A 22,497-nucleotide genomic window follows, 5' to 3' on the forward strand; every position below is an offset into this window, starting at 1 on the left:
GAAATATATTCAACAGGAAATCCCAATTTCTACACCATATGCACATGAATGTGACCATTATCTTACGATCAAACTTATCAGTGTTTATCACTTTTGATATTACTAACCCTCGCGCGACTGAGTGATAACGAAAAGAAAAAAAGGTGGATGTGTAGCCCTGCAGTATTAACGATTGGTACAAAGGTTTTGTTTCCCTGCATAGAATATTGTTTATCAAACGTATATTTCCCGGTGTTAGAATGCGTTAAGGTAGAAAAATGTGGTGGAGCGCGACAGCCGGCAGAGTTATTCCTTTTATATTTGTTTTTACCTAATTTCTGTGATAACGGACCGTCTCCACCAGTCACACCAGTCAATTGGTTTGCTAACCAACACACCCGTTCGTGAGACGTACAATCGTAGTATGCCTTATTGATGATGCCAAATTAAAGCCAAACATCCCATTCCGTGTGACGCGTACCGGGTTCGGTGGGGCAGAGGCAAAATGACTGGTAGTTATTTGCCTGGCAGTGGAGCAGTGGCCATTACAGCGCAGACGCATCCAATTTTTACCAAACGTCACACACTAGCAGCTGTCGTCGTCGTAGCCGTAACGGTCAAACGGAGGGCTGCGGTCGGGCTGCTACGGAGTTGACATTTTGCACAACCTTTTGGGGAATATCAATCAATACTCGTGTGACCGTACTTGGAAAATTTCCATCGAGTGAAGAAAAGTTCCTGTGTTTGCGGCACGCTAGGTTTGCGAAGCGATTGAATATGACACACATCGCGGTGGAAGGGAAAGCATGAACAGTAGTCGAGTTAATAATTTCGTTATCGTTTCCGTACATCTCCAACAAGCCACGAAGACCTGATGAAACAATCTGTGCCCGTGCCGTTTCATATTCCATCGATGGGAAGCTGCTAAATTGTGTGTATTATGTGAGTGGCAACAGTTGTGGTTTGCAGATCATTTTCCAACCAATGTAGTGGCCGATGGAATAAGCTCACGCGAAAAGGAAAGAAACCATCGAAACTTTGGAAATTCCCATCTGGCGTGGGAACAAAACATTCCCTTGCAGGTAACCACCATGCGCCTCCATCATCGTACAGGCATAACGTTCACTTTCTTGCGCTGTAGGTTTTCCCCAGGGTAAAGCGAATGGTTACGTGCTCACGATTGAGGAAAAACATAATCTTCATTAGTACAAGTAACTTATAACATTTTAGAAAACAAATTCGTAACTGATTCGTTTGGTAAAAAGATGGTTTAAATGTAAATAATTGCGGACAAGGAATACAGCTTCGGTAAAAGCTATTCCAAGTGCAATTGAAATATTTTGTTGTTGCTGTCGCATAAATTGGGTCAAGTGTGCATTGGAAAACTTGCTTCCGAGAAGCATTGCTCAGTGTGTACCGAGAAACAAATATTCTTACTAGAATTTGACTTTTCTTTCCCCAGATGAAAACTTATACCTTTGTTTTTTCTTGGTTCTCATGATGCCATGAAGATCATATTGAACGCAAGCGCTAAATGAGAATTAATTCTAAAATCGTTTTAATCCAACTGTTCGATTGAAGGTCATCGGCAACAGAAAAGTATTGCTTTCGCTAGAGGTTTTTTTATGGCGTGCTCGTTTGACGAGATTGTCCCCGAGTGTTGTCAGCCGTTGTCATTCTGAATTGCTTAAATCAATACTTTGTCGCATCGACCCAAAGTGGGAATTACATCCCAATAGTGTGGTTTATCGTTGTTTTATCTATCGTTTTCCAATCATTTGCAGAGAATAACAATTGTTTGGTTGTATTTTTTTCCATGTTGTTTCAGGATTGCTATAAGCTTCCCTTTCGTTAAACAGAGTAGTTCTCAACTTGGCTAGGAAGCTCTTATAGACAGATACGCACCTATTTCTTCGCAAGTTACACTTCTGCTAAAAATGCCCATCGTCAATATACTAAAGCGAGCATCGAGCTACATCCTGGGCAGCGACGACGATGCCGAGGACGGTAGCGGTACCGAGCTCGTCTACGAAGACAACGAAATATTGTTCTGTAAGAACAACATTTGCGTCCATCCGCCGGCCGTCGTGCGCCAGGAGTCGGACATCCTGCACTATCCCGGCTACCTGACCGTCACGACGAAAACGTTCATCGACCAGTACAACAACGCAAAGCGACCGACCCTGTTCCTCACCTGGATACCAAACTCCACACTACGCAAGTGCCCGTCGACGGTGGAGAATGTGGGCCTGGGGCGTGCAGTTGGCAACGGAATGGGTTTGAGCGAAAGCAAACTGAAGCTTCATCTGCAGCACCATCAGCAGCAGCAACAGCAGCTCTTGCTACAGCCATCACCGAAGGAAAACGGACACGCATCACAGCCAGCCAAGACTGCCAATAATGGGCAGGAGAAGGTCGCGGTTGGAGAGAACCCGTTTACAACGACCAATAAGATTGCCAACACGAACCCATTCCTGGAGCCGTACAACGAAAGCATCGCCCAGTCGGCCACAAGTGACAGCAAGTCGATGAACTGCTCCGACTATTCGGAAACGATCAGTATTAGCTCCAGCTCGGACAAGGCGAGCCTTTGCAACAGCAACGACTACGATGCCCGCTACGGTGAGGAAGAGGATGACGTGCAGGGGCAGCGGCAGGCAGAGGAGGAAGAAGAGGACGACGTTGACGAAGGTTGCGTAATCAGCCATTCGGGGGTGCCCGGAGACGAGCTGGGAGCAGATGATCAGGAAGAGCTGAAGACGGAACTACAACCACTGCTGGAAGCGGACGGAGGTGGCAGTAAACTTTCAGCCGGTTGCACTGGGTCCGGTTCCAAGCGGAATCACCATCACAAGCTGCCCTCGCTCTCGTCCCAGTCATCGGTCACTTCGGTCAACATCACGATCGCGAGTCCGCACATCCAGAATTTGGATCTATCGCCACAGGAGGCAGCGATGCCACCGACCGAGCGTTTCCTGCGCTCCCTTTCCGTCACCTCGAGCGACGAGAACAACCCGAACTGGATGTCACCGGAGCTGCTGGCGTACAAGCACAATCTCGCCTTCCCGGAGAGTGCATCCGCGTCGCCAATCGTCAGCCGGAAGGCACCGCCGCTCAAGTGTCGCCGGTTTTCGGTTGACCTGAGCCAGATGCGTGCTCTGCGGCTGTTCTTCAACGACGAGCAGTGCACGTCTGGTCAGCTGGTGATCGCTTCGCGCGAATCGCAGTATAAGATACTGCACTTCCATCACGGTGGGTTGGACCACTTGGCGCAGGTGCTACACCAGTGGCATTGTCTGTTGCACAACATCAAGCTAGCGCCGGCAACGGTCGGCGACGAGCGGACACCACCGCCGGCAAACATGCCGTACCGGCAGTTTATGGTATGCCGACCAGAGGTGCGCCAGGCCGAACTGCACCCGGAGGAGGGCAAGGTATGCCGCATCACGACCGATTACTTCTACGGTACGCTGCTGAACGAGAAGGGTCAAATCGAGGACGATCTGCAGCTTCGCAAGTGCGTGTTCTTTGGCGGACTCGACCGTGGCCTGCGCAAAACCGTCTGGCCGTTCCTACTGCACTGCTACAGTACCGGCTCGACGTTCGAGGATCGGGCGGCTTTGGGGGAGATTCGGCGCCAAGAGTACGAGGAGATCACCCGGCGGCGCCTCTACTCGATGTCACCGGAAGCGCAGGCCCAATTCTGGCGCACGGTACAGTGCGTGATCGAGAAAGATGTGGTGCGGACGGACCGGGGCAATCCGTTCTTTGCCGGCGACGACAACCCAAACATCGACACCATGAAGAACATTCTGCTCAACTATGCATTCTACAATCCGGGCATGTCGTAAGTGCGAAGCGCGCTTCAACCTAAAATGCCGCAAACTCATTTGTTCCACCCATATTCTTCCAGCTACACCCAAGGAATGAGCGATCTGTTGGCACCCGTACTGTGCGAGATTAAGAGCGAATCCGAAACGTTCTGGTGTTTCGTGGGGTTGATGCAACGAGCGATCTTTGTCTGTACACCGACGGATAACGATATCGATCGTAATTTGGTAAGCATTCTACCGAAAAATGGTTCATTGTTTCATGATTAGCCCTTTTTATTTCGATTAAAATACATTTCCAACAGTCGCGCATTAGTGGGGCGATCTTTCTTTAATAATTAAGAGAACATAACATGAAAGCATTTTATTAACCCCTTTGCATATTTCCTAGATTCGTGTAACTTAGTCTTTGATTCACGAATCTGTAAATAAATTATTTTCAATCATTCAAGATTCATGAATCGATTTGAATTCATCTTTCCTACTTAATATTACTTTTAATAAGTCCCGATAGCATAAATTGTAATAAAATTCACTCTTTTTTCTCCCTTTTCCAGTGTTATCTGAGAGAATTGATACGTCTGATGGTTCCTAACTTTTACAAGCACCTTCAAAAGCATGCCGACGCGATGGAATTACTATTTTGCCATCGTTGGATTTTGCTGTAAGTCTCTTCGCGATGTTGTGTGTAACGAACCGTATTATTTCGTCCCACTAATCCATAACCGCCACTCCGCCACAGTTGCTTCAAGCGTGAGTTCACCGAAGCCGTCGCTATTCGGATGTGGGAGGCTTGCTGGTCCAACTATCTGACCGACTACTTCCACCTGTTTCTCTGTCTGGCCATCATTGCCGTCTACGCGGACGACGTCATTGCTCAAGACTTGCGCACCGATGAAATGCTGCTGCACTTTAGTTCGCTAGGTAAGAGTGCATTGGAATGGATCAGAGGTTCAGGACAATACTAACACTTGTGCTTGCTTTGCCAATCGTTACAGCAATGTACATGGATGGACAATTGATTCTGCGCAAGGCCCGTGGGCTGCTCCATCAGTTCCGGCAGTATCCGAAGATACCGTGCACGCTTTCTGGACTTTGCAAACGGTGTGGGCCAGGCATGTGGGACTCGGGCCATCATCCGTCGATCGAGTGCGTTGGTCATCTGGACCACGAAACGTGCGCCCTGGCCATGGACTAATTACATTCCCGTATCTCCTCGTAGCCCATCCTCTGTCACGTACCACCGTTGCCTCTTACCGCGCGTATTATGCGCCAATCTTTACGTAGTTCTGTCCTTTCTCACAAATCTCTGCCGAATACCGTAGGAAGTGTAAAGCCGCAAGTTAGTGTTTAGTACGGCCTGCGGATGTATCCCGGTGTATGCTTTTCGATGCAAACTCGAAGGAAACAGTACGCATGCTTCTGTGCTCATATACTTTTTTAATATTTTGAAAACCCAAAAGACATCATACACTAACAGGATTTTTTTAGACACGATAGCATAGCGTTTAATTTGAATATGATAAAAGTCTGCATAATTGCATAACATGCATAATACATACGCTTGATAAGGTTTCTCGCTGTCGCTCATCTTATGAGATTCGTTATATAAAAAATACAGCATGTTAATTGCAGTAAACTATAGCATTTTACGTTGCTACGATACGGTTTACACATGTACACAGTCACACATTCCACCGGAGAAGGCTTTTTCAACCGCTTTGGATTTATTTCAAGTTCCTCTGCTAACATGAATCGGTTGTGATCTACATGAATAGAAGTAAAAAACAACTTTTCTGTTCGCTTATTATCTTACTTCATGTATTGGTTGCTTTTCACTTTTTCAACATGACAAGAAATTAAAATGATTTGAGCTTTTTCCAGCGTACTATGATGGTTGCTTTCTTCAAGAGGTATGATTTGGAGCTGCTAACAATTAGAGAGACTGTTTAATTATCAAAATTAAAATGGAACAAAAACAGACAAACGAACAATATAGAAAAAAAAGACAGTATCTATTGTTGATGTTGATATACATATATACATATATATTATACATATTTAAAATAGTAGATATACAAAATTTTATAACCAATCTGAAAGCTAAACATGATGTGCTGCAATTATTATGTCGCTTGTTAATCAATTAATTGATCTTAATGCTAAACGAACACACACACAACCTTTTGAAATGACCCCAAGGACGTCCGATGCCAGCAACGTATTCACGCTTTCCGTTTTGCTTTCCCGTAAACGAAAATATTTTACGATAAGTTGCATAAAGCCATTAATCTGAACAAAATCAAAATCAAAACATATGCTACAGAATAAAACGCGCCAGTAAAAGTAAAAGTAAAGTAAACCTAGTGAACCTAATTATTGAGCACGTACAAACATACACGAACACTTACGATTAAACGATCTAGAATTCTTCTAGAAAGCAACCTAATGCTTGCTACTATGTAAATTAATGAAAAAGAATACACAAAAACACAGAAAAAGCTAAATAGTTAAATTAAAGCGTACGTATTGACGGAAGAAAAGATAAATCATAATTAAGGCTAGCAAATAAACGTCGACAAATTGATCTGTGTGATATGGTTTTTAGCCACTTTCATAGTTTTTCGTTTGTGGTTTATAATTTCCTTCCTTTTAATTGCACGCGAAAAATCGTTAGCTTACGCTGTTATATTTTTTCTGACTCTTTTAAAACAAACAATAAATAACAGAGAGCAGATAAAACGAAACGAATTAGTAAAAGATTTTTGTTCTTTTAATGATGTTAAACCACGGCGCCACTTGTCGACGTACGTTATTTGGCCAATGTATGTGACAAAGAAAAACCCAAACAAACAGGAGGCTCGAGATGAAAGGGTAGAGACTTCAGCTAACAGACAAGATAAAACGCGATCCTGACACAAATGGAAAATGACAGAAAATAAAATTATCCCAGTGATGATAAGTAAAATAAAAGATGAACAATAACAAAAACCCAACAACGATGATGAAACTTGTTTTGTTTTAGTTGGGCCTGATGCTACCGCGAGAAACCATCTTATTTTCTTTCTTCCCAAATCTTTTCCCCAGAAATAAATGTGCGCAGTATTTATTGTTATTTGCATTTATTACTAGCTTATGATTTATTAGCCAATAGTGTTTGGAATACGCACAAATGAACTTGTGGCGTTTTGCGCCATATTCGGTTGCTACACAAGTAAGTTTTCCGCTAAACAATATCGTCCAGCATTCCAATGTACAATCAACTCCCTTTAATGGCAGCTAGGTGAGGGCACGCGTTGGGTAAATAAGTGTTGCGCCCTTTTTGATGCCGAAGGAAAAATAGGGATGTTTCCTCGAATTATCCGTCATTTTGATACGAATGTCCCCGGATTAAGGGTTGGAAATGCAGGTCACATTTTTTTAAATTAAGCTTTCTCCTTCGTTTCCTGTGAAAGAAGTGGTGCACGATAGTGTTCACTTGCTACAAGATTTGCGCTAGAAAAGCAAGAGCATGGTTGGTTGAATGAAAGCAGCCATGATCACATAGGATCACACCGTATTAATTAAAATCAAAGACGTTGCACTACAGAAGCCCTTCTAACGGGAACTCGTTGCGAATGGTACGTTCGGTTTTCGTACGTCATCGCGGTGTTAGTTCCCGTGTGTCCAGCCAACAGGCTCAGGAAGTCCGTCCATATCACGCGGTATCTGTTGTTGCCCGAAGCCCTGATGCTCAATCTTTCTTATGCTTGCTGGACTTCTTCTTCTTTTTTGACGATTTAGAGGACTTTTTCTTCGACTTCTTCCGCTTGCTGCCGGAGTCGTCGTCCGAATCCGTCGAGGCGGACCGTTTGGCACGCTTGCGATCTTTCTTGTGCTTGCGCTTCTTGCGCTTTTTGCTACTGCTGCGAGCCTGGGCGGTGGCCGATGGTCCACCGTCCCTGCCTGTGCCACCATCCGAGTCGGCGCTGCTATCCGACGAAGAGGAATCCGAATCGGAGCTGCTCGATTCACTTGAACTGCCGCCGCCCAATTTACCTGTTTTGGAAGGTTTTTCTATTTTGCTTCTCTTGTTGTTGCTGCTGCTGTTTCCGGTGGCCACAGTGCTGGAGTCGCGCGTAGCTTCGTCCGGCCGGTGTTGTGGATCGCCCGACACATCACGTAGATGATCCGCGGACCGTTTGTGGGCCAAACGTTGTTCATCTCGCTCTGGAGATTTTTCCGACCGGGAGGTGGTTGACGTGGTCGGAGGACCGCCGGTTGTCGAACTGGCCGCCGCTGTGTGTTTTTCATCCGCCTGACGTACTTTTCGGTTCGAGGTCGAATCTTCCCGTTGGCTAGATTTATTTGTGGACACTCGACTGCCACTTGTTTCGCGTGAATGAGGAGGAGGTGGCTGTTGTTTATCTTTTCGTTTATCCATCCCTCGGTTTGAAGCTGGCGGAGAAACAGAACCTTTTCTCTCGCGACTGCCACGACGTGCGTTGGGACGATCCCGTTGTTGTTCCCGGGCACGGTCTCGACTACGGCCCCTCGGTTGTTGTTGTTGTTGCTGCTGCTGCTGTTGATGGTCGGTTTTTCGATTCTCGCTACGCTCCCGACTATCATGACGGCCAGCATCTTTCCGGTTACGTTGTTGCCGATCATTACTACTGTTGCCAGTGTTCCCTGTTCGGTCGGACGTCGCTCCCCGTCTGGATGACGGGGTCTCCGGTTGCTGCCGGCTGCCTCCACCACCTCCCCCAGTGTGTCGTCCAGCAGCACGATCGCCGCCCTCGGTGCGCTTCCGACTGTCGGTGTTGTCATCCCGCGGTCGGCTTCGGCTGCGCGATGAACCACGACGTCTATCGGATGATGATTTGTTACGATTACTGTTACCAGTGCCTGAAGCGCTGGTTGAAGATTGGTTGTTGCCGGTGGCCGCCACCGATGATAAACCACCGCCGCTTCCTTTTCGCCCCGGTGGTGGTGTCCGCGAGCGATTGTATTGGGTGGCGGTACTATCCGACACTTTACTTCCCAGACGATCCCTAACCGAAGGACGCATCGGTGAGGCGCGACCTTCGAGCTTCAGGTCAACTTTATGCTTGATTTCTACCGACCGTTCCACTCGATCGTCGTTCACTGGAACCGTAACCTGTGAAGGGAAAAGGTTTATTAATGGATGCAAATGCAAATGCAAAACTTTCAAATGAACCAACCGACACCATTTACACGATGTTCAATATATTCTCATACACATTCAATCATCAATTATTTCATAAAACTATTTCGGATCTATCAAAACCTTTTCATGCGGCACGCACTCCTTCCATTGCTATTGTCCCTTAAAATGCGAAAGTATGTAGCTTTGAACTGGGGCAAAGTGGGCATGTTTTATTTGTTTACTACAAATTTGCCATTTATCAATAATGGATCAAATCAGCTGTCTTAAAATGTGTTTCATCTTGTTTAAACACCTTATAATCCTTTTCCTACATTCCTTTACGTTTGTCTTCAAGACATGTTGAAAAAAACAAGACATACTGCATTATAGAATGTAGAAAGTTGACCTTATCCTTGGACCACACGTTGAAATATCCTTGGAATATGTCATTTTCCTGAACATCCTGAGACTGTTACAGGAAAGAAATAGATTTTATCGGAAAAGATAAACGCTCTACCAGCATGTGGCGCGAGAAGAAGAGTTGCTTTTTCAAGCTTTTTTAAATGAAAACTACAATGCTTTTTTGTAAAACTCTGTCCAATCCGACGATTTTTGACAGTGTGGCGTACCAAATCTGGCAAAAGTGCATCAGAGGTCAATTTACCTACGGAACGTATTTTCCAAACACCAGCTAATCCTAATGTACTTTCTAAAGGTTATGGTAGTGATAATTATCAAACAAAACAAAAAACTCAATGACATGTAGAATGTTATAAAAATATATAGAACGTATATGAACTGTAACGTCTCCACTACAGGTCGATAAAAAAGAGTATGGGAATAAAAAAGAGTATGGGAGTTGTAAAGTGAATAAGAAAAATGCAATCATTCAATAAAAACAAACATTTTGATCAGTTTTGAAATATATCTGAAAGCACCAAATATTTTAAAAACATCCAACACTCCACTTCACACAAAAAAAAGTATAAATGACTCACCTGCACTCGCTTTAGTTCGTCATGCTCTGGTGTCAACTTTTGGTCCATACCGGTAGGTGAAGAGATATCGCGCTGCAAATCGCTGCTACTACCACTGCTTCTTCCTCCGGCCATCGTGTACAGCTTTTGCCGTTCTACGCTGATCTTTTTGATCTCGATCGGCCGTATCGCGTTGATTGCACGGGTAAAGATAGCATTCTCGGCCCGCTTCAGCACCTCACTCGTAACTTTGCCCCCGCCGTTGGCGGCCCCTCCCGCCATCATAGTCTCCGAAGCCTCCTGTGCCGCCAACGCTCCCTCGAAGTCACCATCGTGATCGAACTCACGTTTTTCCATGGTCGAATGGATATGTCCTTCCTCGTCCAGCTCCCATTTGGACGGTTCCGGTATGAACGCACTATTGCTGGTGGTTGGTTTCGTACGGAGAGGCGGCGACAGTTGTTCGCCTTCCTCCAGCTCCTCCTGCTCCTCAAAGTCCAAGTTCGCGTGTAGATCCAGCACCGAGTCGGAACGCTTCAGCAATATATCTCCATCGCAATCCAGTTTCTCGACCTGTCCACTCTCAGTACTATCTACCAGACCGGCGCCAGCATCCTCGTCCTCCACGTTTTTGGGGTGGTGCTGGTCGTCGCCTCCATTGCCGTCCAGCAGAATTGACCTTTCCAGTTGATCCTCTTCGTACTTGTCGGGAATATCCGAATAGAGGTCGGCATGGTCGTGACCATCAATCTGCGCTTCCTGCTGCTGTTCCTTCGGAGCGTCCTCATCCTCGTTGGAGGATCCGGTATCACTATGTTTGGACTTGCCACCATCCCCATCGTCGTCGTCGTCGTCATCGTCATCGCCGTCGTTCCGGCGCTCATTAGTCGTCGCACTACGGGGCCGATCCTCCTCCGCCGTAGAATTGACATCAGGTTGTCGCCCGCGTTTCTCACGTTCCTCCTCAGTACCCGGCCCGGGCTTTGCATCTTCTTCTCGTTCCCTTGCGGTCGGTGTTGACGGCTGCTGGGAACTGTCCGGCTCTTCCTTTTCCACTGTTTTACGATCCTTCCGCCAATCCTTCGAACGGCGTTCGCGATCCTTTTCTTTGCGCTCTTTTTTATGCTTGCGCTTTTCCACTTCTTTCTCCTTCTTGCGCTTCTTTTTATCACGTTCTTTCTTCCTATCGCGGCGCTCGTCGTCGCTGGAATCGCGAGCCTTCTTCTTCGACACCTCCTTCGCATCGCGATCCTTGTCACGATCACGCTCGCGCTCCTTCTCCTTTTCGCGCTCTCGTTCCTTTTCACGACCTTTTTCGCGTTCTTTGTCCTTCTCCCGATCTCTCTCCCTAGCACGCTCACGATCTCGTTGCTCGTGCTCGGGATTACGATCACGATCGCGATCTTTTTCCTTTGTTTTATCCTTCTCCTTTTCACGCTCACGATCGCGATCACGCTCGCGATCCCGGTCACGCTCACGATCTCGATCGCGTTCTCGATCTCGTTCACGGTCACGGTCACGATCCCGATGAAGATGATCCCGTTCATCTCCACCCCGTCTCTGTTGCTCCGCGAGGTTGCCGCGCTTGTCCTTGCCACTTTCCGACGGAGGTTGCTGTGGCCGACGATCGTGCCTATCCTTTTCATTGTCTCCAGCCGAGCGTTGGCCGCGGCTGCTGGTCGTAGACTTTTCCCTTCGTTCCGCCGACTTCGAGTGCTTGGAGCGGTTTCTTCTTCGCTCTGCATTGTCCCGATCGGCGCCGGACTCCGACGCCACCATTGAACGCTGCCGATCACGGGATCGCGATCTTCCGTGATTCGTTGGTGGCGGATGATGGTGGTCGGCAGAAACAGCCGAACCACCACCACCACTCTTCCCATGGTCAGCACCCTCTCGCACCGAACCACCAGCTTCCTTCATATCCGGGCTCTCCTCTAGCCCATGCTCCGGGTTGTCATGCCGTTTCGGAGAGTGCTGCTGATACGAACCACCCTCGGAATGTTCAGGCCATTCGCCTTCCTTGCTATCGTGCTGGCGCGATTCGAAGCGAGCCTCTTCACGTTGGTGCGGTGCGCTTTGAGACGATTCCCTGGAGGCTCGATGATGATGACGCTCTCCACCCTTTGCATGGTGCTGCTGCTGATGCTGCATATGGTGTTCGGCTTCTCCGTCGTAATAATGCTCCTGGTGCACTCCACCGTAGCTACGTTCATGGTCATCCCGTCCCGGATACCTATGCGGGAAAGGCGAACAAACACATGATAGAGCAGCGCGACAAGCCGAGACGGGGGAAATGGGTGTGAATTGAAAGAGAAAAAAAGAAACAATAAATTAGTATTCTGTCAAATTTTCTTCCATCTCAGCGATGTTTCACCACACCGAAGACCATCTCTAAGCCACTTCTGCGTATGACTGAAACGCATTTGGGATTTTTATTTATTCATTCTTAAATAAACACACATGGAAAGACACATGGACGTTACCTTGCTTTACCCTCGAAGACCATTTGCCGCTTTTCGAGATAAGATGCTGGCTGCCTCACGACGGATGCCCAAAATTTCGAGGTCTTATTACTATAGAAAATTACTAGTTGAAACACCATTTGGAGGGAGGACCAAGCGTAAAAAAACATATGCTCCTTTGTCCACCTTAAGGTCAAGCTGTTTTCGTATTCAAAAGAAAATCCATTCCAATAGCATAATTCTATATCATTCACAATTTGTTCGATAGATATGTGAACGCTTTAGGTGGAAAAAAACATTGGAGAAAGAAAACCAAAGACAAATATTCTTGAAATAAAACCGTCACTATCAGATGATGCTATCCTTAACGCGGTCCTGATGACGATGATGCTGATGAGAAGCTATCGAATGTCTACATTGGCGCAGTCCGCAGTCCTTGATTATGGCTGGTAGACGAGGTGACGAGTGATTTTACTATCTAGATTCATCTGCTGTTATCCGTCAATGGGTGTCGATCCGTAGCGATCTAACTGATTATTCATCTAATGCAATGTATTTTATTTAGTAGTTAAGCAATTGAAAGATAATTTCACTACTACATTCTTGTATGTAAGCATGTATATTAATTTGTTTTATTTTATAAATATTATGGTATTGAAGTAAACTGTAACTTAACTGGCGTAAATGGAGTTTTCCTATCAAATCAACGTGCTTCTATCAAGAATTTACTTTAAATAAAAAAAACTATTTAAACGTGTATTAAGTTACATTCTTCGGTTCACATTATGACATGTTGGATTGATTTCCGTCATTCGCTGTAAATGATGAGCGACGCACAAGGACCTCTTCCATAATCCTACAACATACGGAGTGTATTTTTCTTTGAATCCGACGATACTTCCAACACGACTTAATCGGCAATCTTCACGTCTGCGTAGCAAAACATTGAAACCTAATATGAACACACTGTATTTATCGGTAGTATATAGTTTCGGTCATGATAAAAGCGTTGTTTGCTGATAATTCTGTTTATCTTCAGTATGGAAAAGAAACAGTTTGCTCGAAACTGTTCAATATAATTGATATGAGTTTTTTTTTAATTGTTCTATTTTCTTTTGGTTAAAACATGTATCTCTACAAAATCAATTTCTACTGCCAAATTAGGCGATATGGATATCGTGAGATCCAAAAACTAATTAGAAATCAACAATTCATACTTCTTTTGAGATCCTTTTTTCGCACTTATATCCATAAAAATATAATTTAAAGCTATTTATCACATATACTATCGATTCATTCGATATCGTTCGTACAGATTTCAGCAAAACTCTATGTTCACGCTGATAGGCAAGTAACATAATCCAACTACAGTTGAACGTCAATTATCCGGATCTCACATTGTCAGTTGCATAACCGTTTTGAACTTTTCAACGAATATCAAATTGGTAAACTGAAAAGTTTACAGCTTTAAGTCGGAATAAGATTTTGAACAATATCCAACAGTTTAAAAACATGTTATTTAATTGTATACTCTTCTTCTTATTATTCTTGTTCGTGGCGTACCGACCGTCTTGGTCATACCTGCCTGTTAAGGACTTACAAGACTTTTCCCCTTTGTGTACGTGAATAGTCAGTCTTCTCATACAGGGGAGGGTCCGATCTTGGTTAGGATTCGAACCCACGCTGTTGAGGTGATAATCCCCGGCGCTCATGGGTCGATTTTCTAACCGGCACTACCGCCCGGCTATCGTGGACCCCCTCTTTACTCTACCAAAAGGTAAAAATCTTGTTCTTTTGTTTGTTAATATTCCGCCTCACTTTAACTCCTGTACTATAAACGTATATGTGACATACAAATGAATACACTTTCGATTATTCGGGGTCCACTCAGTCCAGGACAACCCGGATAATCGGCGTTCTTCTTATTCTTGGCGTAACGACCTTTTTTGGTCATACCTACCCCGTTAAGGGCTTACGAGACTTTTTACCCCATGTGCACGTGGATAGTCAGTCTTTTCGTACAGGGGATTGTCCGGTCTCGGTTGGGATTCGAATAATCGACGTTCTACAGTATATTAAAACAAAAAACAAATCGTATAAATGAAATATTAAAAATCTTGATTGAAACCGTGCTAATTTGTTTGAAGAATATAACGCACATTATTTAATAAAGCGCCAAAAGAAAATTTTTCTGAACAGTTTTGCTTACATAATTAGGCATAAGACGCTCGTAATGTCACTGATAAACGTAAAAAAAAATTATACAACCCTAAAATCTACAAATCGAAGTTATTGTGCTTCAATTTGAGAAAATAGTTCATTAATAATAATAAATTCAGTTCTTGACATCCTACATGTAAAGGGCGTAGTGCGGATTGTTTATTGCTTGACTAAAATAGCCGCAACTTATGAGAGATGTAATAGCGATACGATAAATTACATTGTTTTAAGCCTATTACCCTAGCCTTGTAGCCTGTACATTTTTTCAGTAAAATACTGCATTGCATTCCTCTCCTCTACCGTCTTTAGTATACACTGTATTTGCTTTCAGCATCACTTTAAATCTCACATCATGAACATCGATTCATACCCTTCACGTAGATGATGCTCCAACTTAAATCTAAGCAGTATAAACTACATCACATTTGAGTATCACATTGGTTGCAAAAGTCCATTAAATTAACGTTAGTTTAAACCAGGACAGAGAAATATTTTTTAGCTATGCGATTAGCCTCGCCATAATCGGAACAGTGCGTGGCACTGCACAAACTATGGGTACACTGCCCGACGCGCACAACACACTATAAATACTGAAAAGAGCAATAACAATGGCACAGTACCTGTTTGGCTGCCCAGACGCATTAGCACCCGTTTGCATGCCACCATGTGACAGATGAGCTGCTGGACCGTCCCGGTGATAGTCGTTCATGTTTTGCCCGTGCATATACGGCGGTCCGCCGTCCACCCGTCCTCCACCACCACCGCCTCCTGGGCCCATTTGGTGCATGTGTCCAACACCACCACCACCACCACCAGGTTGATGCCGGTCGTACCCACGGGGCGGATAATGTTGTTGCATGCTTCCAGGATTCATCATCATTCCACCACCGCCGTGATCACGGCTGTTACCCCGTATTCGACCACCACCTCGTGGACCTCCTCCACCACCCCTTGGAGGGCGATGACCATAGCTACAAAAGAGAACAGAAGAAGGGGATTCGTCACAATCGAATGAGGCTGACGCTATAGATCGTACAACATACCCATAATGCTGGTTAAAACCAGGTGAGCGATCCCTAAAGTCTCCAGCACGACGATCATCCCGGCGATCGTCGCGTCGATCTCGAATTCTACAAAATACACATCAATCGACAGACAATCGAAGCAAATATAAAATTCAGTTTTCGATTAACAACTGGGAAAACGATTGCAAATCAACAGCATAATTACCTTCCTGCCCCGAACGACCCGGAACGACTGCGGCTTCTTCTATCCCGGTAACCGGGACTACGTGATCGTTTTCTTGGTGATTTGTTTCGTTTCATCGGCGAACGAGATTTAGATCTGGAAAGATTCATTATTGATTTTATTTAATAGTGTATAAAATAACCAATTGTAGAGTAACGGTTTTGCTACATTTTAAATAAAATAGCCAAGTTTTTTCAATAAATTGAACTCATCTTGAAATTCAAACGATAAAAACCATTGAAAAATATTTAAAAGGACGACTTTACAGTATATCGATTACAACGCGATGAGTAATTAATATTCTATCGTAAAAATACATTAAATTGTATGACCAAAATGAAAACTTTCAATTCCTGTTCGCTCAAATAAAGATCAAACAAACTTAAACTCGAGATAAAAATGGTAAATTTCGAATGAACTTACACAAAAAAATGGGAAACGAAATGTAATAGTTACCTGGAATAAGATCTGGAACTGCCGGAACTGTATGAACTGGACCGGTTTCGCCGTCTCTCTCGAGGTCGATCGCGTTCATCCGGATGCTTATCATCGGGCGATCGGCGCCGGTCCGTAGACCGTTGCCGAGAGTTGCGTCTACGTTCCGGGGAAGCTCCTCGGCCAGGGCCGCCGCCACGACCACGGCTTCCATCGCCGCCTCCTCGGCCGCCACCGTTGTCGAACGAACGTGACCTGCGTCCCCGATCACCTACCGGTGACCGATTGCGTCGAGCCATTTGCTGTTGTTCTTGCTCCTTACGACGCTCTTTTTCGCGCATAATCCGATTAAATGCCTCCAGCGGGTCATCAATAATGCTAAAGATGATAGAAAATGTCAGCCACCGTTATAGAAGCTCGAAGGTGATTGTAGGAATAGTTACCCCGGTCCAATTGTTTGATGAATGCCTGGGTAAGCACTCATCGGCCCAGGACCCATATGGCGAGGTCTCATGTGAGGATGATGCGGGGCAAAGCCGCCACGCTGGTGGGGATACATCATGCGCGGTGGCCGCTCTCCCGGATACATCCCACCGTGATGATCATACGGTCGTTGCTGAGGTGGATAGCCGCCTCCACCCGGTTGCATTCCGCCGTAGCCACCACCCATCCCACCGCCATAATGCGGATGACCGCCATGACCGTGAGCAGGATAGGCATTTCCAGGACCCATGTACGCACCTCCTGCGACACCCGGATGCCCCATAGAGGTGCCGATTGGCATTACATGCTGCTGAGGATGATTGTGCGGGATCGGGATCAATCCACGACCTCCCGTGCCGTGCAGATACTCCGGAGAACGACCATCGTACTCCCGAACACGCTCATTGCTCGCAACCATGGTGCCATAATTGTCTCCTTCCTTTTCCTCCATCACTATCATGCGGCGATGGTCTTCCTCTCGATCGAGGGATTCGTTGCCGCCGCGGCTCCCATTGTTACCGTTGCCACCGCCGACGCCACCACTACCGCTGCCACCGTAACCCTGGGCGCCCATAAGCTGCCGTTCGTTTGGAGGCGTATCGAGGCCATGCGGCTTTCCTCCGCTATGCCGCATTCCTGGGCGGCCCCCGTTGTAGTGACCGCGAAAGGCCCCGCGGCTTTGTAAATGAGCCGGCGGTACGGTGACGGTTATATTATCTTCGTAATCGGACTCATTATCGAAAGGCCCGGAGGCACCCGGTGGCATCATCGATTCCTTGTCCTCCACTGCCGGTGAAGCCATGTCGTCCTGCTGAGAGATTTCCTCAAACAAATGCGGCTGCAAGTTGCTGTCGGGGACTCTGGCACCCTCATCTTCGAACGTAGATGACTCCACGAGCTCGGTGGTGGTCGATATGGGTCCAATTGCTGTGCTACTGACGGTACCGGATCCGACGCTAGCGGCCATTCCACTATTGGTTGTACTGTCAGCCGTTGGCGTTTCCTCTGGTTTCACTTGCTTCTTTCCGACTGCAGCGTAGGTGTAGGTAATAAAAAAGAAAATTAGATTAAGATTTCAACCATGCGCTCAACCACACTTACCCTTCTGTATGGACTTAATGTAGCCAGTTTCGTTCCGGAATGCGTTCACCGAATTGCGCAGAAACCGATTCGGGATCAACGACCCCGGTGAAGAGCCTTTCTCCTTGCAATCCGGACACTCGTTATCCTCCGACTCTAGTAGCGCGGTCCGTACACACTCGTCGCAGAACGAACTACCGCAACACGGTATCATCACGGCATCGGTAAACAGATCCTTGCAGATGCTGCAAATCAAATCCTCCGGTATGACTTGCTTCTCCTCGGGCGGCATCTGCACGGGTTGCATGGCCGGGTTGTTCTCCACATCTTTGTCTCGCTCGATAAACGACCGAGGAATGCCGGATGTGCGCTTGATTTCTACATTCTCTTTCGGCAGCGGACCCATGGGGCAATTTTTTATCCAATGACCAGGCTTGTGGCACCGATAGCACTTGTAGTTCATCGGTACTTCACCGGTCTGTGATCCGCGTACCTTCTGGTAGCTGACGATGGGTAACGATATAAAAGTATAAAAAAATTCATTATTTAACATCGTCTAGTAACCATCTTGAAAGGAAAAAACCAAAGCAAATAAGGTTTATTTTAAAAACATCCGTTACCTGTGCTTAAACCTTTCCATTATAAATTGTTTGCATTATTAACAATGAAAAAAATGAGACCAATTAAGAGATAGTCGAGCACTTTTAGTCTTTAGTTCGAACTTACTTTGTAGGATCATAGTCGGCCGTACTTTGAAACATCATCTCCCGAATTTTGTCCTCTTCGGAACCATTCATCATCGACAGATCAACGTTGGTTTGCGAACTGGCCGCATCATGCTTGCTGCGTGATACGGACATCTGCATGGTAGGCTCTGCCGCGACTGCCGGTTTTTCCCAATTCTTTTTCCCCTGCGCCTTCACCGGTACCCGCGCAATGGTGAGTGATGTATTCTTCGGGATGAGCATAGTATCATCATTGTACTCTGCATACGATTTTTAAAAGAGACGAATTAGTAATTAGTCTACACATTTTTTGGGTTTTTCAGAAAAAATGCTATTTGCCACATACCTTCCTTAGTTTGGGCATTGGTGATCTGCAAGTCGAAATCGACTGTTTTCCCAAGCCGCTTCTGCTGGATTATAGATTTCTTCAAATCAGCCACGGAGATGTGCAACCCATCGAAAGTGATTGTGTCGAAATCGAGGGTGCTTTTAAACTTGTAATGCACCGACATCTTTTGCGACCGAACGTACTCTACAAACTGATGCTGAGAAAGAAAAAAAAATCTGTAATCTTCACTTTTAAAAACACATTTGTCAATTCATGTTGTTGATTGTGGCAAGCGGATACTAAACTAGTGGAAACTTTTGAGTATGCATATTGGATTACGTTTTCTTTCTTTGTAGAATCTTTTTGCAAAGTACACTTTCGTCGTGTAAGTCTGTTGGCGAACCGAATTGCGAGCCACAGGGAGAAGCAGTTTGTAATGTGGAGGTTATGTTTATGAAATCTGCTTACAAAACCAACAATTATTTCACCCACAGCTTGCTTATTTACAACTACATCACGTAACAAGCGTTTGATTTCTACAGAGCAGCGCTTTTAGCTAGCGCTTCCAAGGTGCTGATCCGGCATCCCGAGGGCACACAATTTTGCATCAAACTATTTCACTACTAACGTCCATGTTAGACACTTTCGCTCGCCAGCTTTGTACCTATGCTTCCACAAACAAGTGCTTTTCATCCACTAAAACTTACGTAATTCCTCACAATCTATCGATAAACGGGCGGCAATGAATGATGTTTCGGTTTTTCACTCGGTTTTCACTAGGAGACGTAGATTTCCATCATATTTTCTACGGAATTATTCTGCACACAGCGCATCGATGATGAAGTCTAGATTTTCATCGATGCTTCGACTAGTGTTGGCACAATCGGGGTTCAGAAGATTCGAAGCTTGAATCCCTTGACGGATTTTAAAGGGTTGGTTCCCATTTGATGGAATCGGATCGAATTTAAAATGAATTTTTTTTTTAATTTTAGAGACTTTGAAATGAAATGAATGATTCGCTTGGGATTTTAATAAGATTAGATTTATTTGGGACTTGATTTGATTCGATTCTAATTTGATTTGACTCACTCGGGGTCCACACTATAGCGCGACGTCCCGTCACGAAACGCGACGTCGCCTGACAGGCGGCTGAACTCCATACTCGGGGTCCACACTACAGCGCGACGTCGCCTGACAGGAGCTGATCTCCATATAAAAAAAACCTTGCGTGATGTCGCGCGAATCGCGCTATGTTTTTTTTGCATGGAGTACAGCGCCTGTCAGGCGACGTCGCGTTACGCGACGGTGCAGTCTAGAAAGCGTGATACAAAGATACTGTTGCACAAATCGCCTAGTGTAGAAACAGCGAAAAACGCGACGTCGCGCTTGCTCTTGTCAAATGCCAATTCGATACCCAAACAAACCGACAGCTGTACAAAATGTAAACAAACCTAAACACAAACGCGAACAAAACGAGTAATTGAGGGTATGTATTCAGTTCCAGTTCGGTAGTGCATCAGAGCGGATGCTAGCAGTGCACAAGTTTTCCTGAAGTGGTTAGCTGAAAAGTAGGGTTAGCTAAGGGCACGACCGCGTGGTCACGCCGATCTGGAGCTCAGCTCAGACAAATCGTAGCTGCCGCACATCTCGTGCTGTTTGAGTCAATCAAGCGGACCACGAGGTTTTTGTGTCCTGACAACGGAAGGAATTATCCCTCTCGTGGACGGCGGGTGGACATATGGCTTTTATAGCCGGTCCTAAAGGACGAGCCCCTTTATAGGAGTTCGGACAGAGTCGGTACGGCTCTGATTACGAGTAAGGGAACAAACGTTCGACTTAGCGTAGGAGGATATACCCCGACTCGCATAACGAAAGAAGAAGAAGAAGAAGAAGGGTATGTATTACAATTGGGAGGACGGAAACGATACAAACTGTCAGATTTCTCGGCGCGGTCCCATACAAAAGGTAAACAACACCTTTGAAAAAAGCGCAAAAATGGCTTACTTACTTACTTATGTGGCGCTACAACTGCTGAGCGGTCTTGGCCTGACGAAGCTCCATCCGAAACCGCTCACGGTCGCTCGCCACGTTGGTCCAATTCCGTATCCCGGCTTTATTGGCGGCTTCGTCTACGCCATCCTTCCACATCAATTTAGGCCTACCACGCCTCCTCTGTCCTTGGGGACAGCCTAAGAGGACTTTACGGGCTGGGTCGTCCGGTGCCATTCTAATGACATGACCAGCCCACCGGAGCCTGGCGAGTCTAATTCGCTGTACGACAGTGAGGTCACCGTACAGCTCGTAGAGCTCGTCATTATATCAGCTCCTCCATTGTCCCTCCTCACATACGGGGCCAAAAATCCTCCTGAGCATCTTCCTCTCGAACACGGCTAAGAGGGTTTCGTCAGATTTGGACAGAGTCCATGTCTCGGAGGCGTATGTGAGCACTGGTACTATGTATGTCCGGTATAGTCCCAGCTTCGACTGTCTTGACAGGTATCGTGAGTGGAAGAGATTTCTCAGACTGTAATATGACCGGTTGGCTGCCAGCACCCTAGCGCGAATTTCATCTTCAATGTTGTTGTCGGTGCTGACCTTTGACCCAAGATAGGTGAAATTTTGGACGACTTCAAAAGTGCGTTCACCTACTTGTACGTCCCGCGTAGGCTTTCGGCAATTGTTGGCAGGGCCGCTGATGGTGCCACCATCATCTTGGTTTTTCCCTCGTTTATCTGCAGTCCGAGGTTATTCGCCGCTTGTTCGTTCCTTTGGTATGCTTCTGCTACATAGGAGAGTCTTCTACCAATAATATCAATGTCATCAGCGTATGCCAGGATCTGGATTGACTTATAGAAGATGGTCCCCGAAGTTTCCACCTCCGAGTCTCGGATGGCCCTCTCTAGCGCTAGGTTGAAGAGTATGCAGGCAAGGCCATCCCCTTGGCGCAGTCCCTTGGTGGTAGCAAAGGAACTTGAGAGTTTTCCATCCACCTTCACCTGACAAGTGACGTTGGTCATGGTCATTCTTACAAGTCTGATTAATTTAGCCGGGATTCCAAATGAGCTCATGGCTTGATACAGTTTTACCCTGGCTATGCTATCATATGCGGCTTTAAAGTCAATGAAGAGATGGAAAGTGTTTTGTTGGTACTCTGCCATCTTCTCCAAGGCTTGCCGCATGGTGAAGATCTGATCAGTGGTTGATCTCCCTCTTCGGAATCCCCTCTGATAGTTTCCTACTATCTCTTCAGCGTATGGGTCAAGTCGTTCTTGAAGAACGAGGGAAAATATTTTGTAGGCAGTATTCAACACCGTAATACCCCTGTAGTTACTGCAGTCTAACTTATCTCCCTTTTTGTATATGGGGTAAATGATACCAAGATTCCAATCACAAGGCATCGATTCGCTATCCCATTTCTCAGATATCAGTCGATGAATTCCGTTCTCTAGATTTGCGCCTCCGTTTTTGATCAGTTCGGCTGTTATTCCGTCCGTGCCAGGCGACTTATTGTTCTTGAGGCGACGGATAGCCTTTCGTGTTTCTTCAATGCTAGGTGGCTGAAGCATCTGCTGGTGAAGCCTCCA

General features: G+C 45.9%; 2 protein-coding genes across 3 annotated transcripts; one reads left to right on the top strand and one right to left on the bottom strand.

The window, feature by feature from the left end:
• Positions 1-1,916: 1,916 nt before the first annotated feature.
• LOC131288321 (TBC1 domain family member 16) lies at positions 1,917-5,007 on the top strand. Of its 2 annotated transcripts, XM_058317444.1 has the most exons (7): positions 1,917-2,591; positions 2,637-2,789; positions 2,835-3,826; positions 3,893-4,037; positions 4,367-4,473; positions 4,552-4,733; positions 4,808-5,007. In XM_058317444.1, the coding sequence occupies exons 1-7, from the start codon at positions 1,917-1,919 to the stop codon at positions 5,005-5,007; spliced, it is 2,454 nt and encodes an 817-aa protein (XP_058173427.1). The 2 variants fall into 2 exon arrangements, with proteins under 2 accessions (XP_058173427.1, XP_058173426.1); XM_058317443.1 differs by having other exon boundaries at positions 1,917-3,826.
• Positions 5,008-6,923: 1,916 nt separating this feature from the next.
• On the bottom strand, positions 6,924-19,124 carry LOC131285670 (E3 ubiquitin-protein ligase RBBP6). Its single transcript, XM_058314528.1, has 11 exons — positions 18,932-19,124; positions 18,587-18,845; positions 18,481-18,492; positions 17,882-18,363; positions 16,741-17,809; positions 16,319-16,675; positions 15,845-15,958; positions 15,658-15,744; positions 15,127-15,585; positions 9,954-12,165; positions 6,924-8,946 (listed from the first exon to the last, which is right to left on the bottom strand). The coding sequence occupies exons 1-11, from the start codon at positions 19,095-19,097 to the stop codon at positions 7,543-7,545; spliced, it is 6,621 nt and encodes a 2,206-aa protein (XP_058170511.1). The 5' UTR covers positions 19,098-19,124; the 3' UTR covers positions 6,924-7,542.
• Between the last annotated feature and the right edge of the window lie 3,373 nt (positions 19,125-22,497).

This window comes from Anopheles ziemanni, chromosome 3 (genome assembly GCF_943734765.1).
Source record: "Anopheles ziemanni chromosome 3, idAnoZiCoDA_A2_x.2, whole genome shotgun sequence".
Classification (NCBI taxonomy): domain Eukaryota; kingdom Metazoa; phylum Arthropoda; class Insecta; order Diptera; family Culicidae; genus Anopheles; species Anopheles ziemanni.